A 26022-nucleotide genomic window follows, 5' to 3' on the forward strand; every position below is an offset into this window, starting at 1 on the left:
TTTTTCTAAGGTTTTATGGACAGATGAAATGAGAGTGACTCTTGATGGTCCAGATGGATGGGCCCGTGGTTGGATCAATAATGGACACAGAGCACCACTTCGAGTCAGGCAAGGTGAAGGAGGGGTACTGGTATAGGCTGCTATCATTAAGGATGAGGTAGTTGGACCTTTTCGGGTTGAAGATGGACTGAAACTGGAAGATACTTTCTTCAAGCAGTGGTACAGGAAGACGTCCTCAGCATTCAAGAAGGCCAGGATCTTTATGCAGGACAATGCTCCATCACATGCATCCAAGTACTCCACTGCTTGGCTAGCCAGCAAGGGCCTCAACGATGCCCAAATAGTGACCTTGCCCCCTTCTTCACCTGACTTAAATCCTCTTGAGAACTAGTGGGTCCTTCCCAAACGTGAGAGTTACAGTGAGGGAAGACAATACACCTCTTTGAACAGCATTTGGGAGGCTGCGGTTGCTGCTTCAGCGAAAGTTGATCGAGAACAGATCAAGAAACTGACAGACTCCATGGATGGAAGGCTCAAGGCAGTTATTGAAAAGAAGGGTGTCTGTATTGGTCACTGAATATTTTTGAAAGGCCAAAAATGTTATTTAATTGTCATTTTGTGTTACTTATTTGTTACACTTACTCTACAAATTGAGAGTAAAAAGTGAGTTGGGAGAAATATTTTTTGTAATGTAGTTGCCTAATAATTGTGCACACTTATATATTCCCATGAGAAAGACAAAAGTCACTATTCCTTTGTTAAATATTCAGGTTTGAGATTCAATAACATTTTGGATTGACTGAGAGCATTGTGTTTGTTCAACAACAAAATGAATCCTGAGGAATAAAATGTGCCTAATAATTGTGCAAGCAGTGTATACTGTACTGTTTTTGGTTCCGTTGTTTCTCCAGAGTGGAAACAATGTGACGGTGACCACCACTCCCTTTGAAAACACCTCCATCAAGATTGGTCCTGCCCGCAAGTCCAGCTACAAGTCCAAGATGGCACGGCGCAACAAGAAGACAGGGGCTAAGGAGGGACAAGAAAGGTACAAGTGGGTTCCTCTGCACAGCAGGTGCTACACTATGATTTCAGATGAGCGCTCTAGAAAATCATTGTCATTGACTCCGTTCTTCTAACTCTCTCTCTCTCCTCTCATCCTCCCACCTCTCTTTTCACTTCTCACTCGCAGTAAGAAGCGCAGCTCGTTGTTCAGGAAGATCACTAAGCAGTCGAACCTGCTCCACACCAGCCGCAGCCTGTCCTCTCTGAACCGCTCTCTGTCATCAGGGGACAGCCTACCAGGCTCCCCCACCCACAACCTCTCTGCCCGCTCCCCCACACAGAGCTACCGCTCCACCCCCGACTCCACCTACCTGGGTCAGTATGAAGGGCAATACATTACTGTACAGCACTCCTATTAGCATCTGCACCCTCACATAACAAAATAATAGTTTGAATGATTGCTATATGTCTCCTCTTCACTCCTCAGGCAACACTTCTCAGAGCAGTTCTCCAGTCTCCAGCACCCCTAACTCTCCGGCTGCCTCCCAGCACATGAGACCGAGCTCCCTGCACGGCCTCTCCCCCAAACTGCACCGCCAGTACCGCTCAGCCCGCTGCAAGTCAGCTGGCAACATCCCTCTGTCCCCCCTGGCCCACACACCCTCCCCCACCACCTCCTCTCCCCCACCCCTGTCTGGCCACACGGTGGGTAGCTCCAACACCACTCAGGCCTTCCCAGCAAAGCTCCACTCCTCTCCCCCTGTGGCCCGTCCCAGGCCCAAAAGCGCAGAGCCCCCACGCTCACCTTTGCTACAGCGGGTTCAGTCGTCAGAGAAACTGGGTGCAACCCTTCTACCCTCCTTTTCATCTTCGTCTTCAGCTTCCTCACCCCTTGCAGGAGGGGTGTCAATGCGTAAACACAGCCTGGAGGTGTCACATGGGGACTACAGGAGGGAGTCTTTCCAGTGCGAGCACAGCCTGCAGAGTCTGCTGGAGATGGAGGGAGAGAACGGGCCCGTTCCCCCCTCTCCCTCATCTTCCTCCTCCCCTTCTCCCCCCACGGTTGGAGAGACAGGGTGCCTGAAGCTTGCGAGGAGGCTGGGGAGACAGGAGTCGCCCCTGAGCCGGGACACACTGCTGACAGGGAGGGAGAGAGCTGCCCAGACTACAGCATATGACCCACACACTGACAGCACACCTGTTAAAGTAGAGCCCAAGACCAGTGCTAGTGAGACAGCTAAGACATTAACCCCTTGTGAGGCTCTGAAGAGAAAAGCTTCACCAGTACCAGGTGAGGCCCAGCCTAGCCCAGCCTCAACCCCCTCCACTCCAGAGGCCAAGTCCAGACCAGCAGACAAACCACTAAGCTCTAGTGCTCCAAGCTCTGAGACAGCCAGTGGTGGCCCTAATCCCACTTACAGGGCCCCAGTCCAGGCTACATCCCAGAGTCCGCTCTCCCAGGAGCGTAAGCACCAGGTTGTCCAGACAGACACCACCCCAGCAAGCAGAATCCAGGAGAAGAGTGAGGAGAAAGGGAGTGGGCGTCCAGACAAAGTCACCACACAGAGGGCGGGAGCTACAGAGTTGGCCAAGGCAAGTAAAGACACACAGATGGGAGAGAGCACTTTGAAAGGAGGGATGGGTGGCATTGACAAAGCCACTGAGACCAAGGTTAAAGGACCTGCTCCTTCAGTCCCAACCCAAGCACCAGCCCCGACCCCGGCCCCATCCCCTCTTACCATAGGCCCAGTTCCTGCTTCAACAAAATCCAGAGCAGACAAGGTTCCTGTCCCGTTGAGCAGCTACCGAGGGGCCAAGGAGGAGAGGAGTCACCTGGAGGTGGTGGAGGAGAACCCTATGTCCCCCTCCTCCACCGCTGCCTCCCCCTGCTCCAGCAAGTCACGCCCCGTCTCTCCTGGTGACAAGCCAAGCTTTGTGACTCAGCTGACCAGTGTGGCCAAAAACGTGCTGGGGCCTATGAAGATGGGATCCCAGGAAGGGCCCAAGGGTGGTGAGGAGAAACGGGGAAGTTCAGCAGGAAAGTCTGAGGCTCCGTCTGGAGGTGGTCGACGGGGCGCTGAGGGGACATCTCCAAGTCCTACCGGCTCAGCTCAGCCTGAAAAGGCAAACACAAGGAATTCAGGTAAGCACCACTCCTGATCTGCAAGTGAGGGACAAACCTGGGATCTCCCGGAAAATGCCTTTTGGACCAGAATATCATGCCACCATATTAGGCACCTACAGGGCACCCTCGAAAAAGGGACAAAAACATGTACGCCTAAAGAAACAGAAACACACCAAATAGCTAGAAAATACAGACCTGTCGATAAAACAAGAATATGTTGAGGAATGTGCTTTAATGCTGTTCTCAAATGTGTGTGTGTATGTACTGTATGTGTAATGTATATAGTAAAAGCGTGTCTGCTTGCATGTTCCAAATTGTACATGAGAGATGAAAGAGAATATTTAAAGAGACGAGGAAAAACAATCTAACAGACCTGATGGTAGTGAACACTGTGAACATCATGTCAACAGCCCCCACATGTTCCCAAAGTAAACAGCATGTCAATAGGCAGGCTCCTGTCACAGTCTGTCACCATGAGGAGCATTACCCATGTCCGTCAACTCCGGTGCCATCTTTTCACTCAGTTGAAATAACTAAAGATAGCACCTTGTTCTTTTTCTCACACAGTACCTGGAAAATAGATTGAGAGAAGAATTGTTGTATTGGTGTAACATGCATTGGTGTAACACATTGAGATCTGTTTCTAACTGGACAAAGAAGATGACCTGCTTGCTAAATGTGGAACTTGGAATTGTATTGTGTAAAGGAGAGCTGAATGAATTTGTTTGAGTGTTTTAAGGGCTGAGTCCTGGTTGGATTTAGGTGGACTATCTGAACTTGCACAGGGACACTATGCAATGGACTTTTAAAGTATTTTCCTGTGTGTCCCCTACAATGTACCCATGAACGGATGTTAGGGAGGTAAAGGTTTGCAATAAGCCAAGCAAGCAGATATATTGTTCTACGAATTGTCTGCATTGACTCAACCCACTGGGCACACACTGGTTGAAGGCAATGTTGTTTCCACGTAATTTCAATGAAATTATGTTGAACCAACATGGAATAGACATTGAATTGACATCTGTGCCCAGTGGGCATTGTGAAATGTGCAATTATTTAGGTTCTGACATGAATACAGTGCTAATGAATTGAACTAAAGAAGTGGAACCCATATGTCTCTGCGTGTGAATTAAGTGTGGTCAGGTGATGAAATTGATACTATAGAATGGGAGTCTTGTTTGAGACTTACTCGTACTCTGGCAACGTAGGCTAGAACTCTCCCTTTTCAATGTATGCAAAATTAGCATTGTATAATGTAATGTGCGAATAAAAGTGCCAGTTTATTTGAGGGATATGTTGTTTACAGTGATGAGTAATGATATGCAAGTTCTATGTAGAATTCCTAGTGAGATCTGAGAGCCCACCGTAGACATAGGCAGCACTTTCATCAGGGACGTAACTTAATATGTTCATACCCATACCTGTATCAGACTGCCATCTTGTGGTCATCACACGACTGTCCTGAACATAGTATTTGAGGTAAAAATGTAATTGACACATAATCAGTTCACAATTGAATGACACAAGATTAGATTTTATCTGAGATATTACCCTCATATCTTCATGATTTTCTATTGTAACCACTGTTCCATTCATATAGCTACTAGAAACTTGTTTGTTTGTCTAAATACAATTTGAAAAAACTTTTGTTGTTTGTATTATGACCGATAAAGAGAGCTGTATGATACAGATACAGTGCTCCTAGGAGAAAACAAACAGCTCTTATTTAGATGAATGCTAGTTAAAAGCTTGTGTTTGTGTATGTGGCGGTGTGCGTGGAAATTGCACTTTATTTTGTGTCAAATGTATTTATTTATCTATTTATTATATTATTATTACACTATTTATTGTATTTGATTATTTGTCAATTGCTCTCAAATGGTTTACTTGTGCATTGTTCTTTGAATCGTTATTTATATCTCTAAATTGTAAGTCTACAAATGAGAGAATTTACCAAATCTGTGTGGTTGTCATATTTTGTGCAGTTATACTTCTGTCATTCCATAAGAGAGTTGCAATACACCATGGCCTCTGTCCATGTTGACTTATTTGTGAGTTTTGACTTTTTTATGACACTTCTCTCAGTTCATTGTTGTCCATTTCATTTTATTCCCTAGGCACTGTTATGAAACCAATGCAAAAAAAAAGCCTATAGAGTAATAAAATCCTTCAAGATAATCCTTAAATTACCATGTGCCTGTTTGTGTTCTTGTTGTGAGACATAACTTTGACAGACAACTTCTAAATGGATATCAACAGGGCCACGTTCAGCAAAACTTTGTCCAAACATGCAGACAGAAATCATTATTCTATACGTCAGAGAGGCATGTTTGTTTTAAGTAGCATATACATGAACGTTCCAAAACGTTGCGTCATGCTGAACACGCCGCTGTGGAGGAAGTAAATCAAACGTTGGTCATTTATTGACCAATCACGATACCGATTGCCAAGTAGACAAACAGGAAGTCAGGCCGCTAGCTAATGATGGGATAACTTGTTCTTGAAAGTCATCTCCAATTCAGACGATTATTTCGTTGACAGTAGTTTGTAAGTGAAACATACAAGATGACATATGTAAATAAAGGTAAGAGGACAAATGATAACCAACTATAAAGAGCTCAGGAGAGAAGAACAGCTAATCTTAGCTTGTTTACAGAATATAATAAAAACATGGACGTTGTTGGCTAGCTAGATATCGTTAACCCGTTGTCAATTAGCTATTAGCTCACTCACTAGCAAGTTTCCCTACATTGAGTTAGCTTAAGATTTGAAAGCAATATATAATATTTTTGTTAGCTATATTTTTACAATGCAACGTTAACACATTCAGCCAGCAAGAAGCTCGTCAGTGACAAATTAATGCCTACGTGCTTGCCATTGGCATTGTGTTGGAAAACAAGTTGACGATTCATCTGTAATGTTGAGACATAGTAGTTACCTCAACCCTAGTCGTGTCACTGTAATGTCAGCTGGATGTCAACACGAATTGTATTACTTATGTTAAACAATTCAGGTGCTGACTTATAGCACAACGTGTATTGCCCGGGCAAACTTATTTTCCACCATAATTTGCAAATAAATTCATTAAAAATCCTTCAATGTGATTTTCCGGATTTTTTTTTCTCTCTATTTTGTCTGTCACAGTTGAAGTGTATATATACATTTGCCAAAATGTCTAAACCTGTTCTTGGTTTGTCGTTATGGGGTATTGTGTTTAGATTGAGAGGGGGGGCTATTGTAACAATGTGGAAAAAGTCAAGGGGTCTGAATAATTTTCGAATCCACTGTAGACTAGCCAGCTATACAATATTTCAATGTATATTAAACAGTTGGATACTTGCTACATGCGAAGGCAGATGGAGCTCTACTGTGTGAGTAACTGCATTTTCAGTGTCTGCTGAAAAGAAAGTGCTGCTCCACAATTATTTGCCAGAAGATACTGACCCTACCATAACGATTGTTTAAACTGAGCTACACTGGGGTCGGAACGCAATCAGGATTATAACTACAGCAGCCGTTATGGAATGGCAAGTCCGTTGAACACCAGAGGAGCTGATTGGCTGACACTGCCATTCGAAAATGGCTAAGGTGGTTACTGCAAGCTAGCATACGTTAGTAATAATACATATCCCATTCCTACATTGAGATTTATATTCCGACCCATATCTCACGCTGGCTCCCCATTGTCTTAATGTAATCATGATTGTGTTTCGACCCCAGTGGAGCTCAGTGTAAACAAGCCTAACGGTAGGGTTGGTATCTTTTATTATAGTCTACATCTATTTGAAAGAAACCCATACATGTCTGAAATTCTTACTGTCATCACAAGCTTGTCACATGCCCTCAGTCTAACTCACTGAGGGGAATTATTAACATGTCATGCAGTTTAACATACGTTTGTAGCTACTTCCTGGAGAGAAGACCTAGTATAAGCTACTACTATGATCTGTGCAGTCTATCTCTCAGCTTACATCTGAGCTTTGTCCCTGAAGGTAATCAAGGTTTCTTCTTGGCTGAATACTCAATGCTGTGTCCACTCTCAGGTTGATATGGCGATAAGGAAACAACCTCCAGACAGTTGGACAAGCCCAGTAGTCATGAACCCCAGTTCTCTCTGTGAGGGCCAGAGCCCTGAGGGTGACCCTCCCAGACGATTGGTTCCACCTTTCCACCATGTCTCTGGGAACTCAGGGCTCTGATGGGAGCCAGGATGACCCAGAGGAACCTGAGGAGAGAGGCAGACTCAAGTCCAAGCTGGTGTCAGCATGGAACAATGTCAAATATGGTATGTGTGCCTAAAACCGTTTTGACCTAACAGTGACCAGTCACTTTAAAGGTGAATTTTTTTATTTTACCAGGTAGGCTAGTTGAGAACAAGTCTCATTTGCACCTGTGACCTGGCCAAGATAAAGCAAAGCAGTTAGACACATACAACAACACAGAGTTACACATGGAATAAACAAACATAATCAATAATACAGTAGAAAAAGTATACATACAGCATGTACAAATGAGGAAGGATAAGGGGGGTAAGGCAATACATAGGCCATGGTGGCAAAGTAATTACAATATAGCAATTAAACACTGGAATGGTAGAATTTGCAGAGGATGATGAATGTGCAAGTAGAGTTCGACCAATTATGATTTTTCAATACCGATTATTCAGCTGATTTATTTAAAAAAATGTATTTGTAATAATGACTAAAACAATACTGAATGAACACTTGTTTTAACTTAATATAATACACAGTTCAAAAAAATAAAGGGAACACTAAAATAACACATCCTAGATCTGAATGAATTGAATATTCTTATTAAATACTTTTTTCTTTACATAGTTGAATGTGCTGACAACAAAATCACACAAATTATCAATGGAAATCAAATGTATCAACCCATGGAGGTCTGGATTTGGAGTCACACTCAAAATTAAAGTGGAAAACCACACTATAGGCTGATCCAACTTTGATGTAATGTCCTTAAAACAAGTCAAAATTAGGCTCAGTAGTGTGTGTGGCCTCCACGTGCCTGTATGACCTCCCTACAACACCTGGGCATGCTCCTGATGAGGTGGCAGTCTGTGGTGCAACATGGCGTTGCTGGATGGAGCGAGACATGATGTCCCAGATGTGCTCAATTGGATTCAGGTCTGGGGAATGGGCGGGCCAGTCCATAACATCAATGCCTTCCTCTTGCAGGAACTGCTGACACACTCCAGCCACATGAGGTCTAGCATTGTCTTGCATTAGGAGGAACCCAAGGCCAACCGCACCAGCATATGGTCTCACAAGGGGTCTAAGGATCTCATCTCGGTACCTAATGGCAGTCAGGCTACCTCTGGCGAGCACATGGAGGGCTGTGCGGCCACCCCCCAAAGAAATGCCACCCCACACCATGACTGACCCACCGCCAAACCGGTCATGCTGGAGGATGTTGCAGGCAGCAGAATGTTCTCCACGGCGTCTCCAGACTGTGTCACGTCTGTCACATGTGCTCAGTGTGAACCTGCTTTCATCTGTGAAGAGCACAGGGCGCCAGTGGCGAATTTGCCAATCTTGGTGTTCTCTGGCAAATGCCAAACGTCCTGCACAGTGTTGGGCTGTAAGAACAACCCCCACCTGTGGACTTCGGGCCCTCACACCACCCTCGTGGAGTCTGTTTCTGACTGTTTGAGCAGACACATGCACATTTGTGGCCTGCTGGAGGTCATTTTGCAGGCCTCTGGCAGTGCTCCTCCTTGCACAAAGGCGGAGGTAGCGGTCCTGTTGCTGGGTTGTTGCCCTCCTACGGCCTCCTCCACGTCTCCTGATGTACTGGCCTGTCTCCTGGTAGCGCCTCCATGCTCTGGACACTACGCTGACAGACACAGCAAACCTTCTTGCCACAGCTCGCATTGATCTGCCATCCTGGATGAGCTGCACTACCTGAGCCACTTGCGTGGGTTGTAGACTCCGTCTCATGCTACCACTAGAGTGAAAGCACCGCCAGCATTCAAAAGTGACCAAAACATCAGCCAGGAAGCATAGGAACTGAGAAGTGGTCTGTGGTCACTACCTGCAGAACCACTCCTTTATTGGGGGTGTCTTTCTAATTGCCTATAATTTCCACCTGTTGTCTATTCCATTTTCACAACAGCATGTGAAATTTATTGTCAATCAGTGTTGCTTCCTAAGTGGACAGTTTGATTTCACAGAAGTGTGATTGACTTGGGAGTTACATTGTGTTGTTTAAGTGTTCCCTTTATTTTTTTTGAGCAGTGTACATCAATAAAATCAATTTAGCCTCAAATAAATAATGAAACATGTTCAATTTGGTTTAAATAATGCAAAAACAAAGTGTTGGAGAAGAAAGTAAAAGTGCAATATGTGCCATGTAAGAAAGCTAACGTTTAAGTTCCTTGATCAGAAAATGAGAACATATGAAAGATGGTGGTTCCTTTCTGGTGGTTCCAGTCTTCAATATTCCCAGGTAAGAAGTTTTAGGTTGTAGTTATTATAGGAATATTTCTCTCTCTACCATTTGTATTTCATATACCTTTGACTATTGGATGTTCTTTTCGGCACTTTAGTATGCCAGTGTAACAGTATAGCTTCCGTACCTCTCCTCGCTCTTACCTGGGCTCGAACCAGGAACACAACGACAACAACCACCCTCGTAGCAGCGTTACCCATTGCTCCACAAAAGCTGTGGCCCTTGCAGAGCAAGGGGAACAACTACTCCAAGTCACAGAGCGAGTGACGTTTGAAACGCTAGCCATTTCACATCACATCGTTACACCAGCCTAATCTCAGGAGTTGATAGGCTTGAAGTCATAAACAGCAGAGCTGCTGGCAAAATGCTGTTTGAATGCATGCTTATGAGTCTGCTGATGCCTATCGCTCAGTCAGTCTGCTCTATCAAATCATAGACTTAATTATAACATAATAACACACACAAATTAATTCATTCATTCATTAATATGATCGAATCCGGAAACTATCAACTCGAAAACGATGTTTATTCTTTCAGTGAAATACGGAACTGTTCCATATTTGATCTAACGGGTGGCATCCATCAGTCTAAATATTCCTTTTACATTGCACAACCTTCAATGTTATGTCATAAATACGTAAAATTCTGGCAAATTAGTTCGGAATGAGCCAGGCGGCCCAAACTGTTGCATATACCCTGACTCTGCGTGCAATGAACGCAAGAGAAGTGACACAATTTCACCTGGTTAATATTGCCTGCTAACCTGGATTTCTTTTAGATAAATATGCAGGTTTAAAAATATATACATCTGTGTATTGATTTTAAGAAAGGCATTGGTGTTTATGGTTAGGTACACGTTGGAGCAACGACAGTCACTGCATCGATTATATGCAATGCAGAACAAGCTAGATAAACTAATATCATCAACCATGTGTAGTTATAACTCGTGATTAAGTTTAATGCTAGCTATCAACTTACCTTGGCTTCTTACTGCATTCGCGTAACAGGCGGGCTCCTCGTGAGGCAGGTGGTTAGAGCGTTGGACTAGTTAACCGTAAGGTTGCAAGATTGAATCCCTGAGCTGACAAAATCTGTCGTTCTGCCCCTGAACAAGGCAGTTAACCCACTGTTCCTAGGCCGTCATTGAAAATAATAATGTCTTAACTGACTTGCCTAGTTAAATAAAGATGCAATAAAGGTGTAGAAAAGAAGAAAAAATTCTCGTACAAAATTACCGGCAATTCCGATTAATCGGTCGACCTCTAAAATAAATAAATACAGTATGGGGCTGAGGTAGTTGGATGGGCTATTTACAAATGGGCTATATACAAGTGCAGTGATATGTGAGCTGCTCTGACAGCTGGTGCTTAAAGCTAGTGAGGGAGATATTAGTCTCCAGCTTTAGTGATTTTTGCAGTTCGTTCCAGTCATTGGCAGCAGAGAACTGGAAGGAGAGGCGGCCAAAGGAAGAATTGGCTTTGTGGGTGACCAGTGAGATATACCTGCTGGAGTGGGTGCTGCTATGGTGACCAGTGAGCTGAGATAAGGCAGTGCTTTACCTAGCAGAGACTTGTAGATGACCTGGAGCCAGTGGGTTTGGCGACGTGTATGAAGCGAGGGCCAGCCAACGAGAGCGTACAGGTCGCAGTGGTGGGTACTATATGGGGCTTTGGTGACAAAATGGATGGCACTGTGATAGACTGCATCCAATTTGTTGAGTAGAGTGTTGGAGGCTATTTTGTAAATATCGAGGATTGGTAGGATGGTCAGTTTTACGAGGGTATGTTTGGCAGCATGAGTGAAGGATGCCTTGTTGCGAAATAGGAAGCTGATTCTAGATTTAGATTGGATTGGATTTGGTTTAATGTGAGTCTGGAAGGAGAGTTTACAGTTTAACCAGACATCTAGGTATTTGTAGTTTCCACATATTCAAAGTCAGAACCGTCCAGAGTAGTGGTGCTGGGCGGGTGGGGGCCGCTATCGTTTGAAGTGCATGCATTTAAGAGCAGTTGGAGGCCATGGAAGGAGAGTTGTATGGCATTGAAGCTTGTCTGGAAGTTAGTTAACACAGTGTCCAAAGTAGGGCCAGAGGTATACAGAATGGTGTCGTCTGCGTAAGAGGTGGATCAAAGAATCACCAGCAGAAAGAGCAACAACATTGATGTATACAGAGAAGAGTCTGCCTGAGAATTGAACCCTGTGGCACCCCCATAGAGAATGCCAGAGGTCCGGACAACAGGTCCTCTGATTTGACACACTGAACTCTATCAGAGAAGTAGTTGGTGAACCAGGCGAGGCAATAATTTGAGAAACCAAGGCTGTCGAGTATGCCAATAAAGAATGTTGTGATTGACAGAGTCGAAAGCCTTAGCCAGGTCGATGAATACGGCTGTACAGTAATGTCTCTTATCGATGGCGGTTATGATGTCGTTTAGGACCTTGAGTGTGGCTGAGGTGCACCCATGACCAGCTCTGAAACCAGATTGCATAGCGGAGAAGGTAAAGTGGGATTAGAAATGGTTGGTAATCTGTTTGTTAACTTGGCTTTCAAAGACCTTAGAAAGGCATTTTAGGATAGATATAGGTCTGTAGCAATTTGGGTCTAGTGTGTCCCCCTTTGTAGAGGGGGATGACCATGGCAGCTTTCCAATCTATGGAAATCTCAGACGATACGAAAGAGAGATTGAACAGGCTAGTAATAGGGTTTGCAACAATTTCAGCAGATAATCTTAGAGGGTCCAGATCGTCTATCCCGGCTGGTTTGTAGGTGTCCAGATTTTGCAGCTCTTTCAGAACATCAGCTATCTGGATTTGGGTGAAGGAGAAATGGGGGAGGCTTGGGCAAGTTATTGTTTGTCATTTTATAGTTTGCTTTCCTTTGCCCATCCAGGCTGGTCGTTCAAGTCAAAGGCCCGCTTCAGCAAGACCTCTCCTCTGACCATGCTTGGACAGTCTTATCTGCTCAGTCATGGAGGTGAGAGATGTTCTGTTGGTTGGGTAACTGCTCAGTTTGCCGGGAGGCCAGCTCTAGGAAGAGTCTTGGTTGTTCCAAACTTCTTCTATTTAAGAATGTGTTCTTGGGGACCTTCAATTAAAGACCCACACCTAACTGGTATGTAACTGGATTTGAGAACATTGTATATATTCAAGGACAGTGTATGTCCTTTGTTTTGTCAGTGGAGAGGGAGTGCTTTCGCCGGGCCTTTGCCACTCTGCTGTGGCTGACGTACAGGCGGGGCTTCCCACAGCTGAATGGTTCCTCTCTGACCACAGACAGTGGGTGGGGCTGCATGCTGCGCAGTGGACAGATGCTCCTGGCACAGGGGCTGCTGCTACACCTGCTGCCGCCAGGTAAAAGAAAAAACGCACTTGTGCACGTGGGGCATACATACATACATACATACATACATACATACATACATACATACATACATACATACATACATACATACATACATACATACATACATACATACATACATACATACATACATACATACATACATACATACATACATACAGGTACATACATACATACAGGTACATACATACAGGTACATACATACAGGTACATACATACAGGTACATACATACAGGTACATACATACATGCATGCATACATACATACATACATACATACATACATACATACATACATACATACATACATACATACATACATACATACATACATACATACATACATACATACATACATACATACATACATACATACATACATACATACATACAGGTACATACAGGTACATACATACATACATACATACATACAGGTACATACAGGTACATACATACATACATACAGGTACATACATACATACATACAGGTACATACAGGTACATACATACATACATACATACATACATACATACATACATACATACATACATACATACATACATACAGGTACATACAGGTACATACAGGTACATACATACAGGTACATACATACATACATACATACATACATACATACATACATACATACATACATACATACATACATACAGGTACATACATACAGGTACATACATACAGGTACATACATACATACATACATACATACATACATACATACATACATACATACATACATACATACATACAGGTACATACATACATACATACATACATACAGGTACATACATACATACATACATACATACATACAGGTACATACATACATACATACATACAGGTACATACATACATACATACATACATACAGGTACATACATACATACAGGTACATACATACATACAGGTACATACAGGTACATACATACAGGTACATACATACAGGTACATACATACAGGTACGTACATACAGGTACATACATACAGGTACATACATACAGGTACATACATACAGGTACATACATACAGGTACATACATACAGGTACATACAGGTACATACATACAGGTACATACATACAGGTACATACGTACATACAGGTACATACATACATACATACAGGTACATACATGTACATGCATACAGGTACATACAGGTACATACAGGTACATACAGGTACATACATACATACATACATACATACATACATACATACATACATACATACATACATACATACATACATACATACATACATGCATGCATACATACATGCATGCATACATACATACATACATACATACATACATACATACATACATACAGGTACATACATACAGGTACATACAGGTACATACATACATACATACATACATACATACATACATACATACATACATACATACATACATACATACAGGTACATGCATACAGGTACATACATGCATACATGCATACATACATGCATACATGCATGCATACATGCATACATGCATACATGCATACATGCATACATACATACAGGTACATACATACAGGTACATACAGGTACATACATACATACATACATACATACATACAGGTACATACATACATACATACAGGTACATACATACATACAGGTACATACATACATACAGGTACATACAGGTACATACATACAGGTACATACAGGTACATACATACAGGTACAGGTACATACAGGTACATACATACATACATACATACATACATACATACATACATACATACATACATACATACATACATACATACATACATACATACATACATACATACATACATACATACATACATACATACATACATACAGGTACATACATACATACATACATACAGGTACATACATACATACATACATACAGGTACATACATACATACATACATACATACAGGTACATACATACATACATACAGGTACATACAGGTACATGCATACAGGTACATACATGCATGCATACATGCATACATGCCTACATACATACAGGTACATACATACAGGTACATACATACATACATACATACATACATACAGGTACATACATACATACATACATACAGGTACATACATACATACATACAGGTACATACAGGTACATGCATACAGGTACATGCATACAGGTACATACATGCATGCATACATGCATACATGCCTACATACATACAGGTACATACATACAGGTACATACATACAGGTACATACATACAGGTACATACATACATACAGGTACATACATACATACAGGTACATACATACAGGTACATGCATACAGGTACATGCATACAGGTACATGCATACAGGTACATGCATACAGGTACATGCATACAGGTACATGCATACAGGTACATACAGGTACATACATGCATACATGCATACATGCATACATACATGCATACATGCATACATACATGCATACATGCATACATACATACATACATACATACATACATACATACATACATACATACATACATACATACATACATACATACATACATACATACATACATACATACATACATACATACATGCATGCATGCATGCATGCATGCATACAGGTACATACATACATACAGGTACATACAGGTACATACATACAGGTACATACATACAGGTACATGCATACAGGTACATGCATACAGGTACATGCATACAGTACATGCATACAGGTACATGCATACAGGTACATACATGCATACATACATGCATGCATACATACATACATACATACATACATACATACATACATACATACATACATACATACATACATACATACATGCATGCATGCATGCATGCATGCATGCATGCATGCATGCATACATGCATACAGGTACATACATACATACATACATACATACAGGTACATACAGGTACATACATACAGGTACATACATACAGGTACATACATACAGGTACATACATACATACATACATACATACATACATACATACATACATACATACATACATACATACATACATACATACATACATACATACATACATACATACATACATACATACATACATACATACATACATACATACATGTTTCCAGCAGTATCTCAAAGTATCTCCTAAGTAAAACACTACTACAGTTTATCACTACTTAGCCTTGTCTCTCAATTGTTGCCAGGCTGGACCTGGCTCTCTGCCAACCATGTGTCCAAAGATGACATGGAGGTACAGGAGTCTCGCTCCTTGGGTCCAGAGGTGACTAAGAAGGGAAGGAGGAAGAGCATAGTGTCCTTCCTGGAGAGCCGGACTGAAGTTACTCACAGACGGGTGGTGTCCTGGTTTGGGGACCATCCCATCGCCCCGTTCGGGCTGCATCAGCTGGTGGAACAGGGCACAAGCTCAGGGAAGAAGGCAGGGGACTGGTACGGCCCCTCCATCGTAGCGCACATACTTCGGTGAGAACTTAGAAGCTAAACCTGCCCCCTCCCAGCCATCTGCATTCCATACAATGCATCTTCCCTTAGTGATGTGGGGTGTCTGTTTGTTTTAGTAAGGCTGTTGACGCAGCATCAGCAGAGGTGTCCAATCTGACTGTGTATGTAGCACAGGACTGCACTGGTGAGTGTTCCCTTGTTATCTCATTCTCACTATTTGGCAGGGTGCACATCAGACCATAGTAATAGGTTGTATCATTGTGTGGTCCCTGTATAGTGTACATAGATGATGTGGTGAGGCTGTGTGAGAGACCTCTATCTGAGGGCTCCACAGGACCCAGTGCAGCCTGGAAGTCTGTCATCATCCTGGTCCCTGTGCGCCTGGGAGGAGAAGTCCTCAACCCCACCTACATCAAATGTGTCAAAGTATGTGTCAAGTCAGAGTAACATGCTAGAGACATGCACACAGACACTGACAACCACAGAACACAGTGAGAGATTGGTAAACCATTCTTGTCTTTTTCTTTCCATAGAATCTCCTGAGGTTAGAATGCTGCATTGGAATCATTGGTGGCAAACCCAAGCACTCTCTGTTCTTCGTTGGGTACCAAGGTAGGTTTATGGTCTTCCTGTTGTCATTCTGTAATTTTACAGTCCTTGTACCCTCGCTCTGACCATGCTCATGTCTCCTGTGCTAGATGAACATCTGTTGTGCTTGGACCCCCACTACAGCCAGTCCACAGTGGATATTACACAGGATAACTTCCCCTTAGAGGTAATGGAAGGCGCTCTCTTCCTGTTTAGGCTGTCTGTGTTGTTTGCAAACCCTATACATTATTCTATATCCATGACTCTAGACCAGGTCCTAGGCCAAGATTGCATCTCGGTCTAGCAGTGTAACACTAAGCCACTTATTTACCAACCTGTCTGTGCCTGTTGGCCACGCTTTCGTGATTAAAAACTCGGTCTAGAAACTGGGCTACCCTGATGCCACCATCTCTCGCCTTAATGGGGCCTTCTCCTCTCCACTCCCCCTGCAGTCGTTTCACTGTAAGTGTCCCAGGAAGATCTCCTTCAGTCGCATGGATCCCAGCTGCACTATAGGCTTCTATGCCAAGAGCCAGAAGGAATTTGAGTTACTGTGCTCAGCTGTTAGCACGGTATGTGGGGCACACACACATAGGCACTATTGCTGCTACTATTTATTATTTATCTAAGCTGTACTGTATATTATTTTTGTGTATATATTTCCAAACATTAAAATTCCAAACATTAAAATGGTTTTGTTACTACTTTGTATTACTTATTGTGTATACTTTTTATAAATGGATATTGCACTGTTGAGGAAAGCTTGCAAGTAAGCATTTCACTGTACCGTTTATACCCTGTATCCTGTGAATGTGACCAACTTGATTTTATTTGTGGTGCCCATGTCAGGGGAATAGGCTGGCTATGGATTTGAACCCTGGCCAAGATGCTGTTGTTTACTCTTGAGATCAAATATACATATATGAAGAGTGTGCTGTATAACTGATGCAGATGTTTTAGTTGCAAGGAGCCAAGTACATTATTGCTTTTACAATATGTTGTAATACAGTCATTGGTTAATGGTTCAATCGAGATGACGGGAAATATAAGAGCTCCTAGAGTTGGTTCTCTCGTTCATCTCTTTCTCTTCCCCAGGCTCTCTCATCATCAACAGAAAAGTACCCCATCTTCACCATTGCAGAGGGTCAGGGACAGGATGGGGGGCAGGAGGATGAGAGCGATGCACCCCCAAACTCTATCACCCACATTCTGACCAAGGACAAGGCGAGGCTGAGAAGGACCAATAACAGCAACAGCATGGATGAGTTTGTGTTATTGTGAATTAACGTAGCAGGTATAAAAGTTCTAAGCTAGGTTGAATTAGCTGTATCCCTGAAAACCGGAACATCTGGTTGTTGGCAACTCTGCTAAGGGTGCTGTGAACAGACTGACTGAATGTGGCCAGCAGGGAACATAATTCACATACCAACTCATACACACGGTTACTGAACTGAGCTTTATCAGTGGCAGCTACTGACGGGGCACATGCTCCAGCATTTGCATTTATCCCCAACCTCCACAGGCAATAACCAGGCTGGGTGAGGTGTTGCTGAATAGAACAGGCCAATGACACTATTCTTGTGTATTTATTTGTTTGGGCTAATTATTTGTTTTAAGGGGACGTGTTTATGAATGTAACAATGTTTTTAAATGAAGGTTTTTGTATAATTGTTTTTAATTTAAGATTTTGATATCAGTATGGTTTTGAGGTTCTTACGTTAAATAACCTGCCTTCAACTTGGTTGTTTATTATTCTACATGAAGTCATGTGTGACTCTATGCCTGGCTGAAAGACACTAACTGACCCCATTTCATCATTGTGTAGATAGGCTGCTCATCCCATAGTCCTCTCCACTACAACCTTTTGTTGAACTACTTTGTCCAGCATTAGACTCTGAGCTGCTGTTTGACGTCATGTGACAGGATGTCTGCTCTGTGAATGGATTAGGAAATTGGATTCCTTAGACCTTGTGATGTGCACATGGAACCGGTGAGGGAATCAATTTGTCTTAGAGATGTTGGTTTTGTGGTTGAGTGGGGAGAGTATAAAATAATAATTTTAAAATTGCTATCAGTCAATTAAGAGGCACATTCTGGGCAATATGGAGTTGCATTTGCCCTGTTGTTTTTGGAATGAATTTTTTTACATGGGAAATGAGTGGCACAATGCATTCAATAAAAGCTCAGTAAAAATAAATAATATCACTAAACTTCATCAGACTGATTTTAGTTTAGGCCATACACATTTGAACTATATGTTTAAAGGATACCCTACAGTGCTACTTCATTGCTTGTTATTTTGGGTTTTAGCTAGGGTTTCTGTATAGCACTTTGTGACCTGCTGATGTAAAAAGGGCTTTATAAATACATTTGTTTGATAACTGAAGAGTGGTTTCTCCACACCCGAAAAATCCCAAAATTTTACTGGATTTCTACGATTATAGCTAAAATAATGTCCTTGATCTAGTAAAAAGATCAGCCATAATCCGACAGGAAGTGGCGTAACTATGCCTCTTTTAGCTTCCCAAAGAGGCTAACATCTCTTGATTAGGTCGCTAGGAGTTGAATTAAGGTCGTTATAGTATTTTAACAAGAAGGTCCACATTTAAAAAATAAAAATACATGTGGAAAGAGACCTAAACAATGTTAGTATTTTTGGTTTATTGAAAAAGTACATCAAAAGCAGAAATACTGAGTGGTGTAGTATCTAAAAGGGAAAGTGCTGCACATTAGTCTGTAGGTATGGACCTCATGTCATGGCCATACTGCTGGAAATACAGGTGAGAGTGGTACTGTAGCTCAGGCAGCACTAGTCGCACACAGAGCCCCTCTTCCTGCAGAGTCAGGTTCCCTCGTACCTTGTATCCCAGGATGGTGACTGTGTCGGTCTGCCAGGGCCTGACCAGGTCCTCCAGCTCACCAGGGGGGACTCCTTCTCTGGCCACACACTTCTGTCTGAGCCTCTGTGTGGAGGCCCTCAGTAGGGCCACCTCCCTTTTCAGTCTCCCCAGGCCATACTGCTCAGCTTTCTCCCAGAACACCTGCAGAAATAAGTTGTAGAGCAGCACGTCCAGACTGTTCCAGGCCGAGAGCCTGGCCTTGGTGTCGTCCTCCAGTGGGGTGATGTCCGATGGGGCGCGGACGTTCAGGTGCACATAGGCCAGCTCCTCAGGCTCCAGCTGCAGCAGAGCCCCCAGGAGAACCAGAGACTCATCAAAGTGCTCAGCGATCATCACCAGCTGGAAGGCCTCCTCCAGCTGAGTCAGCTCCATGGGCCAGGATGCGTTCCACTCTTGGCTGCTGAGGCCCAGGTCAAAGCTCATAGGGTTCCTGGCTAGGCCATTCCCAGGTTCTGTAGGGTCCCAGTAGGACTCTGGGGCCTCCAGGAAGACAGAGAGGGCGGACTTCCTGTTAGCTGTGTCGGCTGCCTTTTTGGCTAGAGTGAAGGCGGGTACAGTGGAAGTGTAGTAGCTGAAAATGGACTCAAAGGTCTGTAGAGGATCACGCAGCAGGGTGATATAGATGGTGTTCCTTGGCATCACCTGTTTCACCTGTCCCAGGTCCAGCCGCATGTGGCTGCAGAGCATGTCGAACTGAGAGGAACCCGGTGGCAGCTCATCTACAAAGTCTGCTCGAAACCTGGAGCCATAAGGAAGGTTAAGCACGTTAAAGCAGTGAAAGTTATCTGCAGTTAATATCCACCAAATGGAGGGGCTCCAAATGTACCAGAGACCCGACAGTAAATTTGATCATCTGAACATTGCAATAGGATATATCTACTCATCAGATGAATAGAGGTAACCGTATCTTACAGGAGATAGTAGTCGTGCCCATACCTATCTGGGTAGCTGAACTGGTATGCGTAATAGGGGAAGGCGAAAGTGAGGTTCTCCTTCTCCCCAAGGCGGAACATCAGATTCTGAACAGTGCTGCTTCCAGTCTTGTGTGTTTTGAGGAAAGCTACAGGTGGAGGGCTCCTCCTTGTCCTCATAAAGGTGTACCCATTGGGGTCACTTTGATGCTGCAGATTGGGTGTCTGAACCGCCTTCCTCCTGTTAGGGCCAGTGTGGGATGGTACAGGGGTGTTTGGAAGAGCATTGTCGGAAAGTGCTCCCCTCTCCTCCACCTTATGGCCCTTGTGCCCAGCATAGTGGCTTTCGAAAAAGGAAAGCGACAGAGGATTTCATCAGACGTCTAGGTAAACAAAGTCTCAACAGGACTTATGCAGCTTAGCTGTATGCCATGACAGAAAACTCCTCGGTAATCAATTCTGTATGTAAATGCTTTTTTAATCCGTAACGCATTTACACAAGTATATGTAGAATTTCTCTGGTACATTCACAATAACCACTGAGCTAAATCTATTTGTTTTACCACCACCTACAGCTACAGACAGTGCATAATGGTGTGGGGAGAAAGAGAGAGACAGACTGTTCCTTACCTTGGATGCTGCAATGACTGAGTAGCCAGGAGCATGAGAAACAAGGTGACACACAAAGCCAGCAGGAGACCCATCACACGGTGTCTCCAAAGTTGGGTGGACAACCAGCGGAGGGTCATCTCCTTTCTGTGGCCCACCCGAAACACTTTCCTCTGGAACCTTCTTCCCTCCTAGCATGGTAAATAGACTCTGGGACTTTGAAGGTGAGACTGGGTTCCGGAGCTTAAAGAAACTGAGACCTGACCTCACCCTCTAAGCTGGCTCAGCAAGACGTCACGCAGCAAGCAACTCTCCAGCCAAGAAGTTGTGATTGAGTTTTTGGCTAATATAAGATTTGAGACTGTCTATTCTCAAGCTTTGCTGCTGTAAACAGTCATAAGATGCAACTGCAATATGATAAGGCTATCACTGCAATCACTGGTTTTGTATATTAGGGATGCCAAATACTAAAAGCTAAATTGGATGAGAGACAATGACATTAAGGAAAATAAATAAATACAATAAATTAGATACAATGAAAATAAATAAGAACAGAAAATTCCCCAACACAAAGAACAGTAAAACCACCTAAAGAGATAGAAATGTATTATGCAGAACAAACACTGCCATCTGAACATTGGCCAAAATGTTGACCAAAATGCTACAACAAACACTCAAACTGAACAGTTTTATCTCAATCTCTTCATTCAAAAACTCAATCATGGACACTCTTACTGACAGTTGTAGCTGCTTTGTATGATGTATTGTAGTCTCTGCCCTTTGCTGTTGTCTGTGCCCAATAATGTTTGTACCATGTTTTGTGCTGCTACCATGTTGTGTTGTCATGTGTTGCTGCCTTGCTATTTTGTTATCTTAGGTCTCCCTTTATGTAGTGTTGTCTCTGTTGTGATGTGTGTTTTGTCCTATATGTATATTGTATTTATTTTGTATTTTTAATCCCAGGGCCCCGCAGGAGGCCTCTCTTGAAAAAGCCAAACCTTGACCCAGAAAATATATAAAACTATCGGCCTATATCGAATCTTCCATTCCTCTCAAAAATGTTAGAAAAGGCTGTTGTGCAGCAACTCACTGCCTTCCTGAAGACAAACAATGTATATGAAATGCTTTAGTCTGGTTTTAGACCCCATCATGGCACTGAGACTGCACTTGTGAAGGTGGTAAATGAGCTTTTAATGGCATCAGACCGAGGCTTTGCATCTGTCCTCGTGCTGCTAGATCTTAGTGCTGCTTTTGATACCATCGATCACCACATTCCTTTGGAGAGATTGGAAACCCAAATTGGTCTACATGGACAAGTTCTGGCCTGGTTTAGATCTTATCTGTCGGAAAGATATCAGTTTGTCTCTGTGAATGGTTTGTCCTCTGACAAATCAACTGTAAATTCCGGTGTTCCTCAAGGTTCCGTTTCAGGACCACTATTGTTTTCACTATATATTTGACCTCTTGGGGATGTCATTCGAAAACATAATGTTAACTTTCACTGCTATGCGGATGACATACAGCTGTACATTGCAATGAAACATGGTGAAGCCCCAAAATTGCCCTCGCTAGAAGCCTGTGTTTCAGACATAAGGAAGTGGATGGCTGCAAACGTTCTACTTTTAAACTCAGACAAAATAGAGATGCTTGTTCTAGGTCCCGAGAAACAAAGAGATCTTCTGTTGAATCTGACAATTAATCTTAATGGTTGTACAGTCGTCTCAAATAAAACTGTGAAGGACCTCGGCGTTACTCTGGACCCCGATCTCTCTTTTGACGAACATATCAAGACTTTTTCAAGGACAGTTTTTTTTCCATCTACGTAACATTGCAAAAATCAGAAACTTTCTGTCAAAATTATGCAGAGAAATTAATCCATGCTTTTGTTACTTCTAGGTTAGACTACTGCAATGCTCTACTTTCCGGCTACCCCGGATAAAGCACTAAATAAACTTCAGTTAGTGCTAAATATGGCTGCTAGAATCCTGACTAGAACCAAAAAAATGTTATCATATTACTCCAGTGCTAGCCTCCCTACACTGGCTTCCTGTCAAGGCAAGGGCTGATTTCAAGGTTTTACTGCTAACCTACAAAGCATTGCATGGGCTTGCTTACAGTGGTTCATATGATTGAGTGTAGTCTGGCCCAGAAGTGTGATGGTGAATGGAAAGGCTCTGGAACAACGAACTGCCCTTGCTGTTTCTGCCTGGCCGGTTCCCCTCTTTCCACTGGGATTCTCTGCCTCTAACCCTATTACAGGGGCTGAGTCACTGTCTTACTGGTGCTCTTTCATGCCGTCCCTAGGAGTGGTGCGTCACTTGAGTGGGTTGAGTCACAGATGTGATCTTCCTGTCTGGGTTGGGCCGTGTCGGAGATCTTTGTGGGCTATACTCGGCCTTGTCTCAGGATGGTAAGTTGGTGGTTGAAGATATCCCTCTAATGGTGTGGGGGCTGTGCCTTGGCAAAGTGGGTGGGGTTATATCCTTCCTGTTTGGCCCTGTCCGGGTGTATCATCGGATGGGGCCACAGTGTCTCCTGACCCCTCCTGTCTCAGCCTCTAGTATTTATGCTGCAGTAGTTTGTGTTGGGGGGCTAGGGTCATTTTGTTATATCTGGAGTACTTTCCTGTCTTATCCATGTCCTGTGTGAATTTAAGTATGCTCTCTCTAATTCGCTCTTTCTTTCTCTCTCAGAGGACCTGAGCCCTAGGACCATGCCTCAGGACTACCTGGCATGATGACTCCTTGCTGTCCCCAGTCCACCTGGCCGTGCTGCTGCTCCAGTTTCAACTGTTCTGCCTGTGATTATTATTATTTGACCATGCTGGTCATTTATGAACATTTTGGCCATGTTCTGTTATAATCTCCACCCGGCACAGCCAGAAGAGGACTGGCCACCCCTCATAGCCTGGTTCCTCTCTAGATTTCTTCCTAGATTTTGGCCTTTCTAGGGAGTTTTTAGCCACCGTGCTTCTACACCTGCATTGCTTGCTGTTTGGGGTTTTAGCCTGGGATTCTGTATAGCACTTTGAGATATCAGCTGATGTACAAAGGGCTATATAAATAAATTTGATTAAATTGGAAATAAAATTCGATTTGATAACCATTATTTTTGCGATCCATTCATGGTAGACGTCCTTCCTAATAACAATGCCCCGCATCCTGCTGATTTCAGCTGCTGAACGATATATGCACATTTGATTGTGTATATGGCTGAGAAAGTGAACTTGTCATTTACAAAAAGTTCAGCGGGGATCCTGCTTTGGGAACTATTAACTAGGACATGGCTCTCCAACCCTAATCTAGTGCATTTTATTAAAAAATGAGCTTCTTGATAAATTGAAATCAAGTTAGTTAGGCTACAACTGGGTCTGGAACAAAAACCTACAGGAACTCTCCATGAACAAGGTTGGGGAGCCCTGACCTAGGTCATCAAAAGCCAGACAGAGTTTCATTAAGCTATAGGCAATCATTTTTATTGCACCTTTAGGCCTAATTTGGAAATGTTTAACTTCAATTCACTGGCACTATGAAGATCAGTTTAGCCATACTCACTGACTACCTAATATATACTTAAATATACTTTTGGTCATTTACGAGGCATAGCTAGATACAGATTACCAAAATACAGCCTATGCGCATGGTTCTAACAGTCTTTCTGCCTGACCCTATCTTCTCTCTCCCTCCCCTGCTCCTCTTTCCCTTCCCTATGAAAAACGCTAGTGTGTGCGTGTAGAATAGCTCAGCCTACTCATTGATAGCCCTTACTTTAGTGAATTTGCACGAGGCATTACAAGGCAAGAAATTGTGAAATACAGCATTGCTATAGCCTACATATTTTGATAACCGATGCACAGTTCTGCCTGGTGGCGGACATGCCTGGCTGTGCCCCTCCCATCTCTCCCTCGCTCTTTCTTTGCGATGCGAGAGTTTGTGTTCTACGGAAAATAGTTTCCTCCATTGCAAAAATCTGAATCTTAGGAATCGAAGCTTGACACCCAGAAAAGGGAGTCGACAGGCAAGGAGTCGAGGAATCGATTATTTTGGAGTCGACTATCCACCACTACCCAGTTCTCTCCGTGGTTCTATCTAGTCCCTGTGCATTTAATTTAAATAACTTGTATTATCATATGTGTTGTTTACTTTACTGTAAAGCGGACTGGTACATATTCCAATCTACAAAACAGCGCCTTTGGTTGTGGTTATTAAACGAGTCAATATAGTTAGTGTTGATAACGGTCAATTATTTTTTGACGTGCACATTTTATTTAGATAGAAAAAATGCACGTAAACAGAGCTCAACTGCTTTCATTATTATTGTCAATGACTACTATCAACAATGACGCCTCGTGATCTTATTTTAATACATGTAATAATGCTGTTCTATAATAATTTGTACACCCATCCCCCACGTCGACATACTTCGAAAGGACCTACTCGCGAAGGGTGAATTTCAATGTAAGTCAGATTCAGGTGTTTTATTTATAATACTTCGTCGTTTGGTTGGGAAGGAACGGTAGTCAGGACCGACATGATTCGTCTGTCTCTCTGTAGACAGTGGCGGCAGACTGAAAGTAATACGTTTCTGGTAAATGTATCTAGTTAACTAGAGCCGGGAT

General features: G+C 43.0%; 3 protein-coding genes across 5 annotated transcripts in view; 2 read left to right on the top strand and 1 right to left on the bottom strand.

Moving 5' to 3' along the window:
• The window catches only part of LOC124016152 (microtubule-associated serine/threonine-protein kinase 1-like), a 72929-nt gene extending 67609 nt beyond the window's left edge, over positions 1 to 5320 (top strand). Inside the window, exons 24-26 of the mRNA XM_046331687.1 lie at positions 912 to 1048; positions 1193 to 1380; positions 1493 to 5320. Coding sequence (XP_046187643.1) covers positions 912 to 1048; positions 1193 to 1380; positions 1493 to 3165 — 1998 coding nt within the window. The 3' untranslated portion in view covers positions 3166 to 5320. The remainder of the gene's footprint in view (positions 1 to 911; positions 1049 to 1192; positions 1381 to 1492) is intronic.
• Positions 5321 to 5559: 239 nt separating this feature from the next.
• On the top strand, positions 5560 to 24150 carry LOC124015693 (cysteine protease ATG4D-like). 3 transcript variants are annotated; one of them, XR_006835209.1, is made up of 12 exons: positions 5560 to 5714; positions 7174 to 7415; positions 12492 to 12575; positions 12779 to 12952; positions 16141 to 16417; positions 16513 to 16580; positions 16674 to 16822; positions 16930 to 17008; positions 17095 to 17171; positions 17437 to 17556; positions 18080 to 21603; positions 24098 to 24150. XR_006835209.1 is itself a non-coding variant. In XM_046331097.1 (11 exons), the coding sequence occupies exons 2-11, from the start codon at positions 7304 to 7306 to the stop codon at positions 18263 to 18265; spliced, it is 1326 nt and encodes a 441-aa protein (XP_046187053.1). In that variant the 5' UTR covers positions 5560 to 5714; positions 7174 to 7303; the 3' UTR covers positions 18266 to 22190. The 3 variants fall into 3 exon arrangements, 1 of the variants encoding a protein (XP_046187053.1); XR_006835208.1 differs by lacking the exon at positions 24098 to 24150 and adding an exon at positions 23709 to 23768; XM_046331097.1 differs by lacking the exon at positions 24098 to 24150 and having other exon boundaries at positions 18080 to 22190.
• Positions 19626 to 21653, bottom strand: LOC124015692 (galactose-3-O-sulfotransferase 2-like). The gene is made up of 3 exons (XM_046331096.1): positions 21426 to 21653; positions 20821 to 21138; positions 19626 to 20623 (listed from the first exon to the last, which is right to left on the bottom strand). Exons 1-3 carry the CDS (start codon positions 21542 to 21544, stop codon positions 19714 to 19716), a joined length of 1347 nt encoding a protein of 448 aa, XP_046187052.1. The 5' UTR covers positions 21545 to 21653; the 3' UTR covers positions 19626 to 19713.
• Positions 24151 to 26022: the final 1872 nt, after the last annotated feature.

The sequence above is a fragment of the Oncorhynchus gorbuscha genome, linkage group LG26, assembly GCF_021184085.1.
Source record: "Oncorhynchus gorbuscha isolate QuinsamMale2020 ecotype Even-year linkage group LG26, OgorEven_v1.0, whole genome shotgun sequence".
In the NCBI taxonomy this organism is placed as follows: Eukaryota; Metazoa; Chordata; class Actinopteri; order Salmoniformes; family Salmonidae; genus Oncorhynchus; species Oncorhynchus gorbuscha.

What these genes read in the sequence shown, in the direction of transcription:
- LOC124015692 (XM_046331096.1), bottom strand. Translation starts at nt 21,544, where the DNA reads ATGACCCTCCGCTGGTTGTCCACCCAACTTTGGAGACACCGTGTGATG. An exon ending in CAGTCATTGCAGCATCCAAG is followed by an intron (nt 21,139 to 21,425) that starts GTAAGGAACAGT and finishes CTTTTTCGAAAG; the next exon opens with CCACTATGCTGGGCACAAGG. An exon ending in CAGTTCAGCTACCCAGATAG is followed by an intron (nt 20,624 to 20,820) that starts GTATGGGCACGA and finishes TTATGGCTCCAG; the next exon opens with GTTTCGAGCAGACTTTGTAG.
- LOC124015693 (XM_046331097.1), top strand. Translation starts at nt 7,304, where the DNA reads ATGTCTCTGGGAACTCAGGGCTCTGATGGGAGCCAGGATGACCCAGAG. An exon ending in AGGATAACTTCCCCTTAGAG is followed by an intron (nt 17,172 to 17,436) that starts GTAATGGAAGGC and finishes CTCCCCCTGCAG; the next exon opens with TCGTTTCACTGTAAGTGTCC. An exon ending in TGTGCTCAGCTGTTAGCACG is followed by an intron (nt 17,557 to 18,079) that starts GTATGTGGGGCA and finishes TCTCTTCCCCAG; the next exon opens with GCTCTCTCATCATCAACAGA.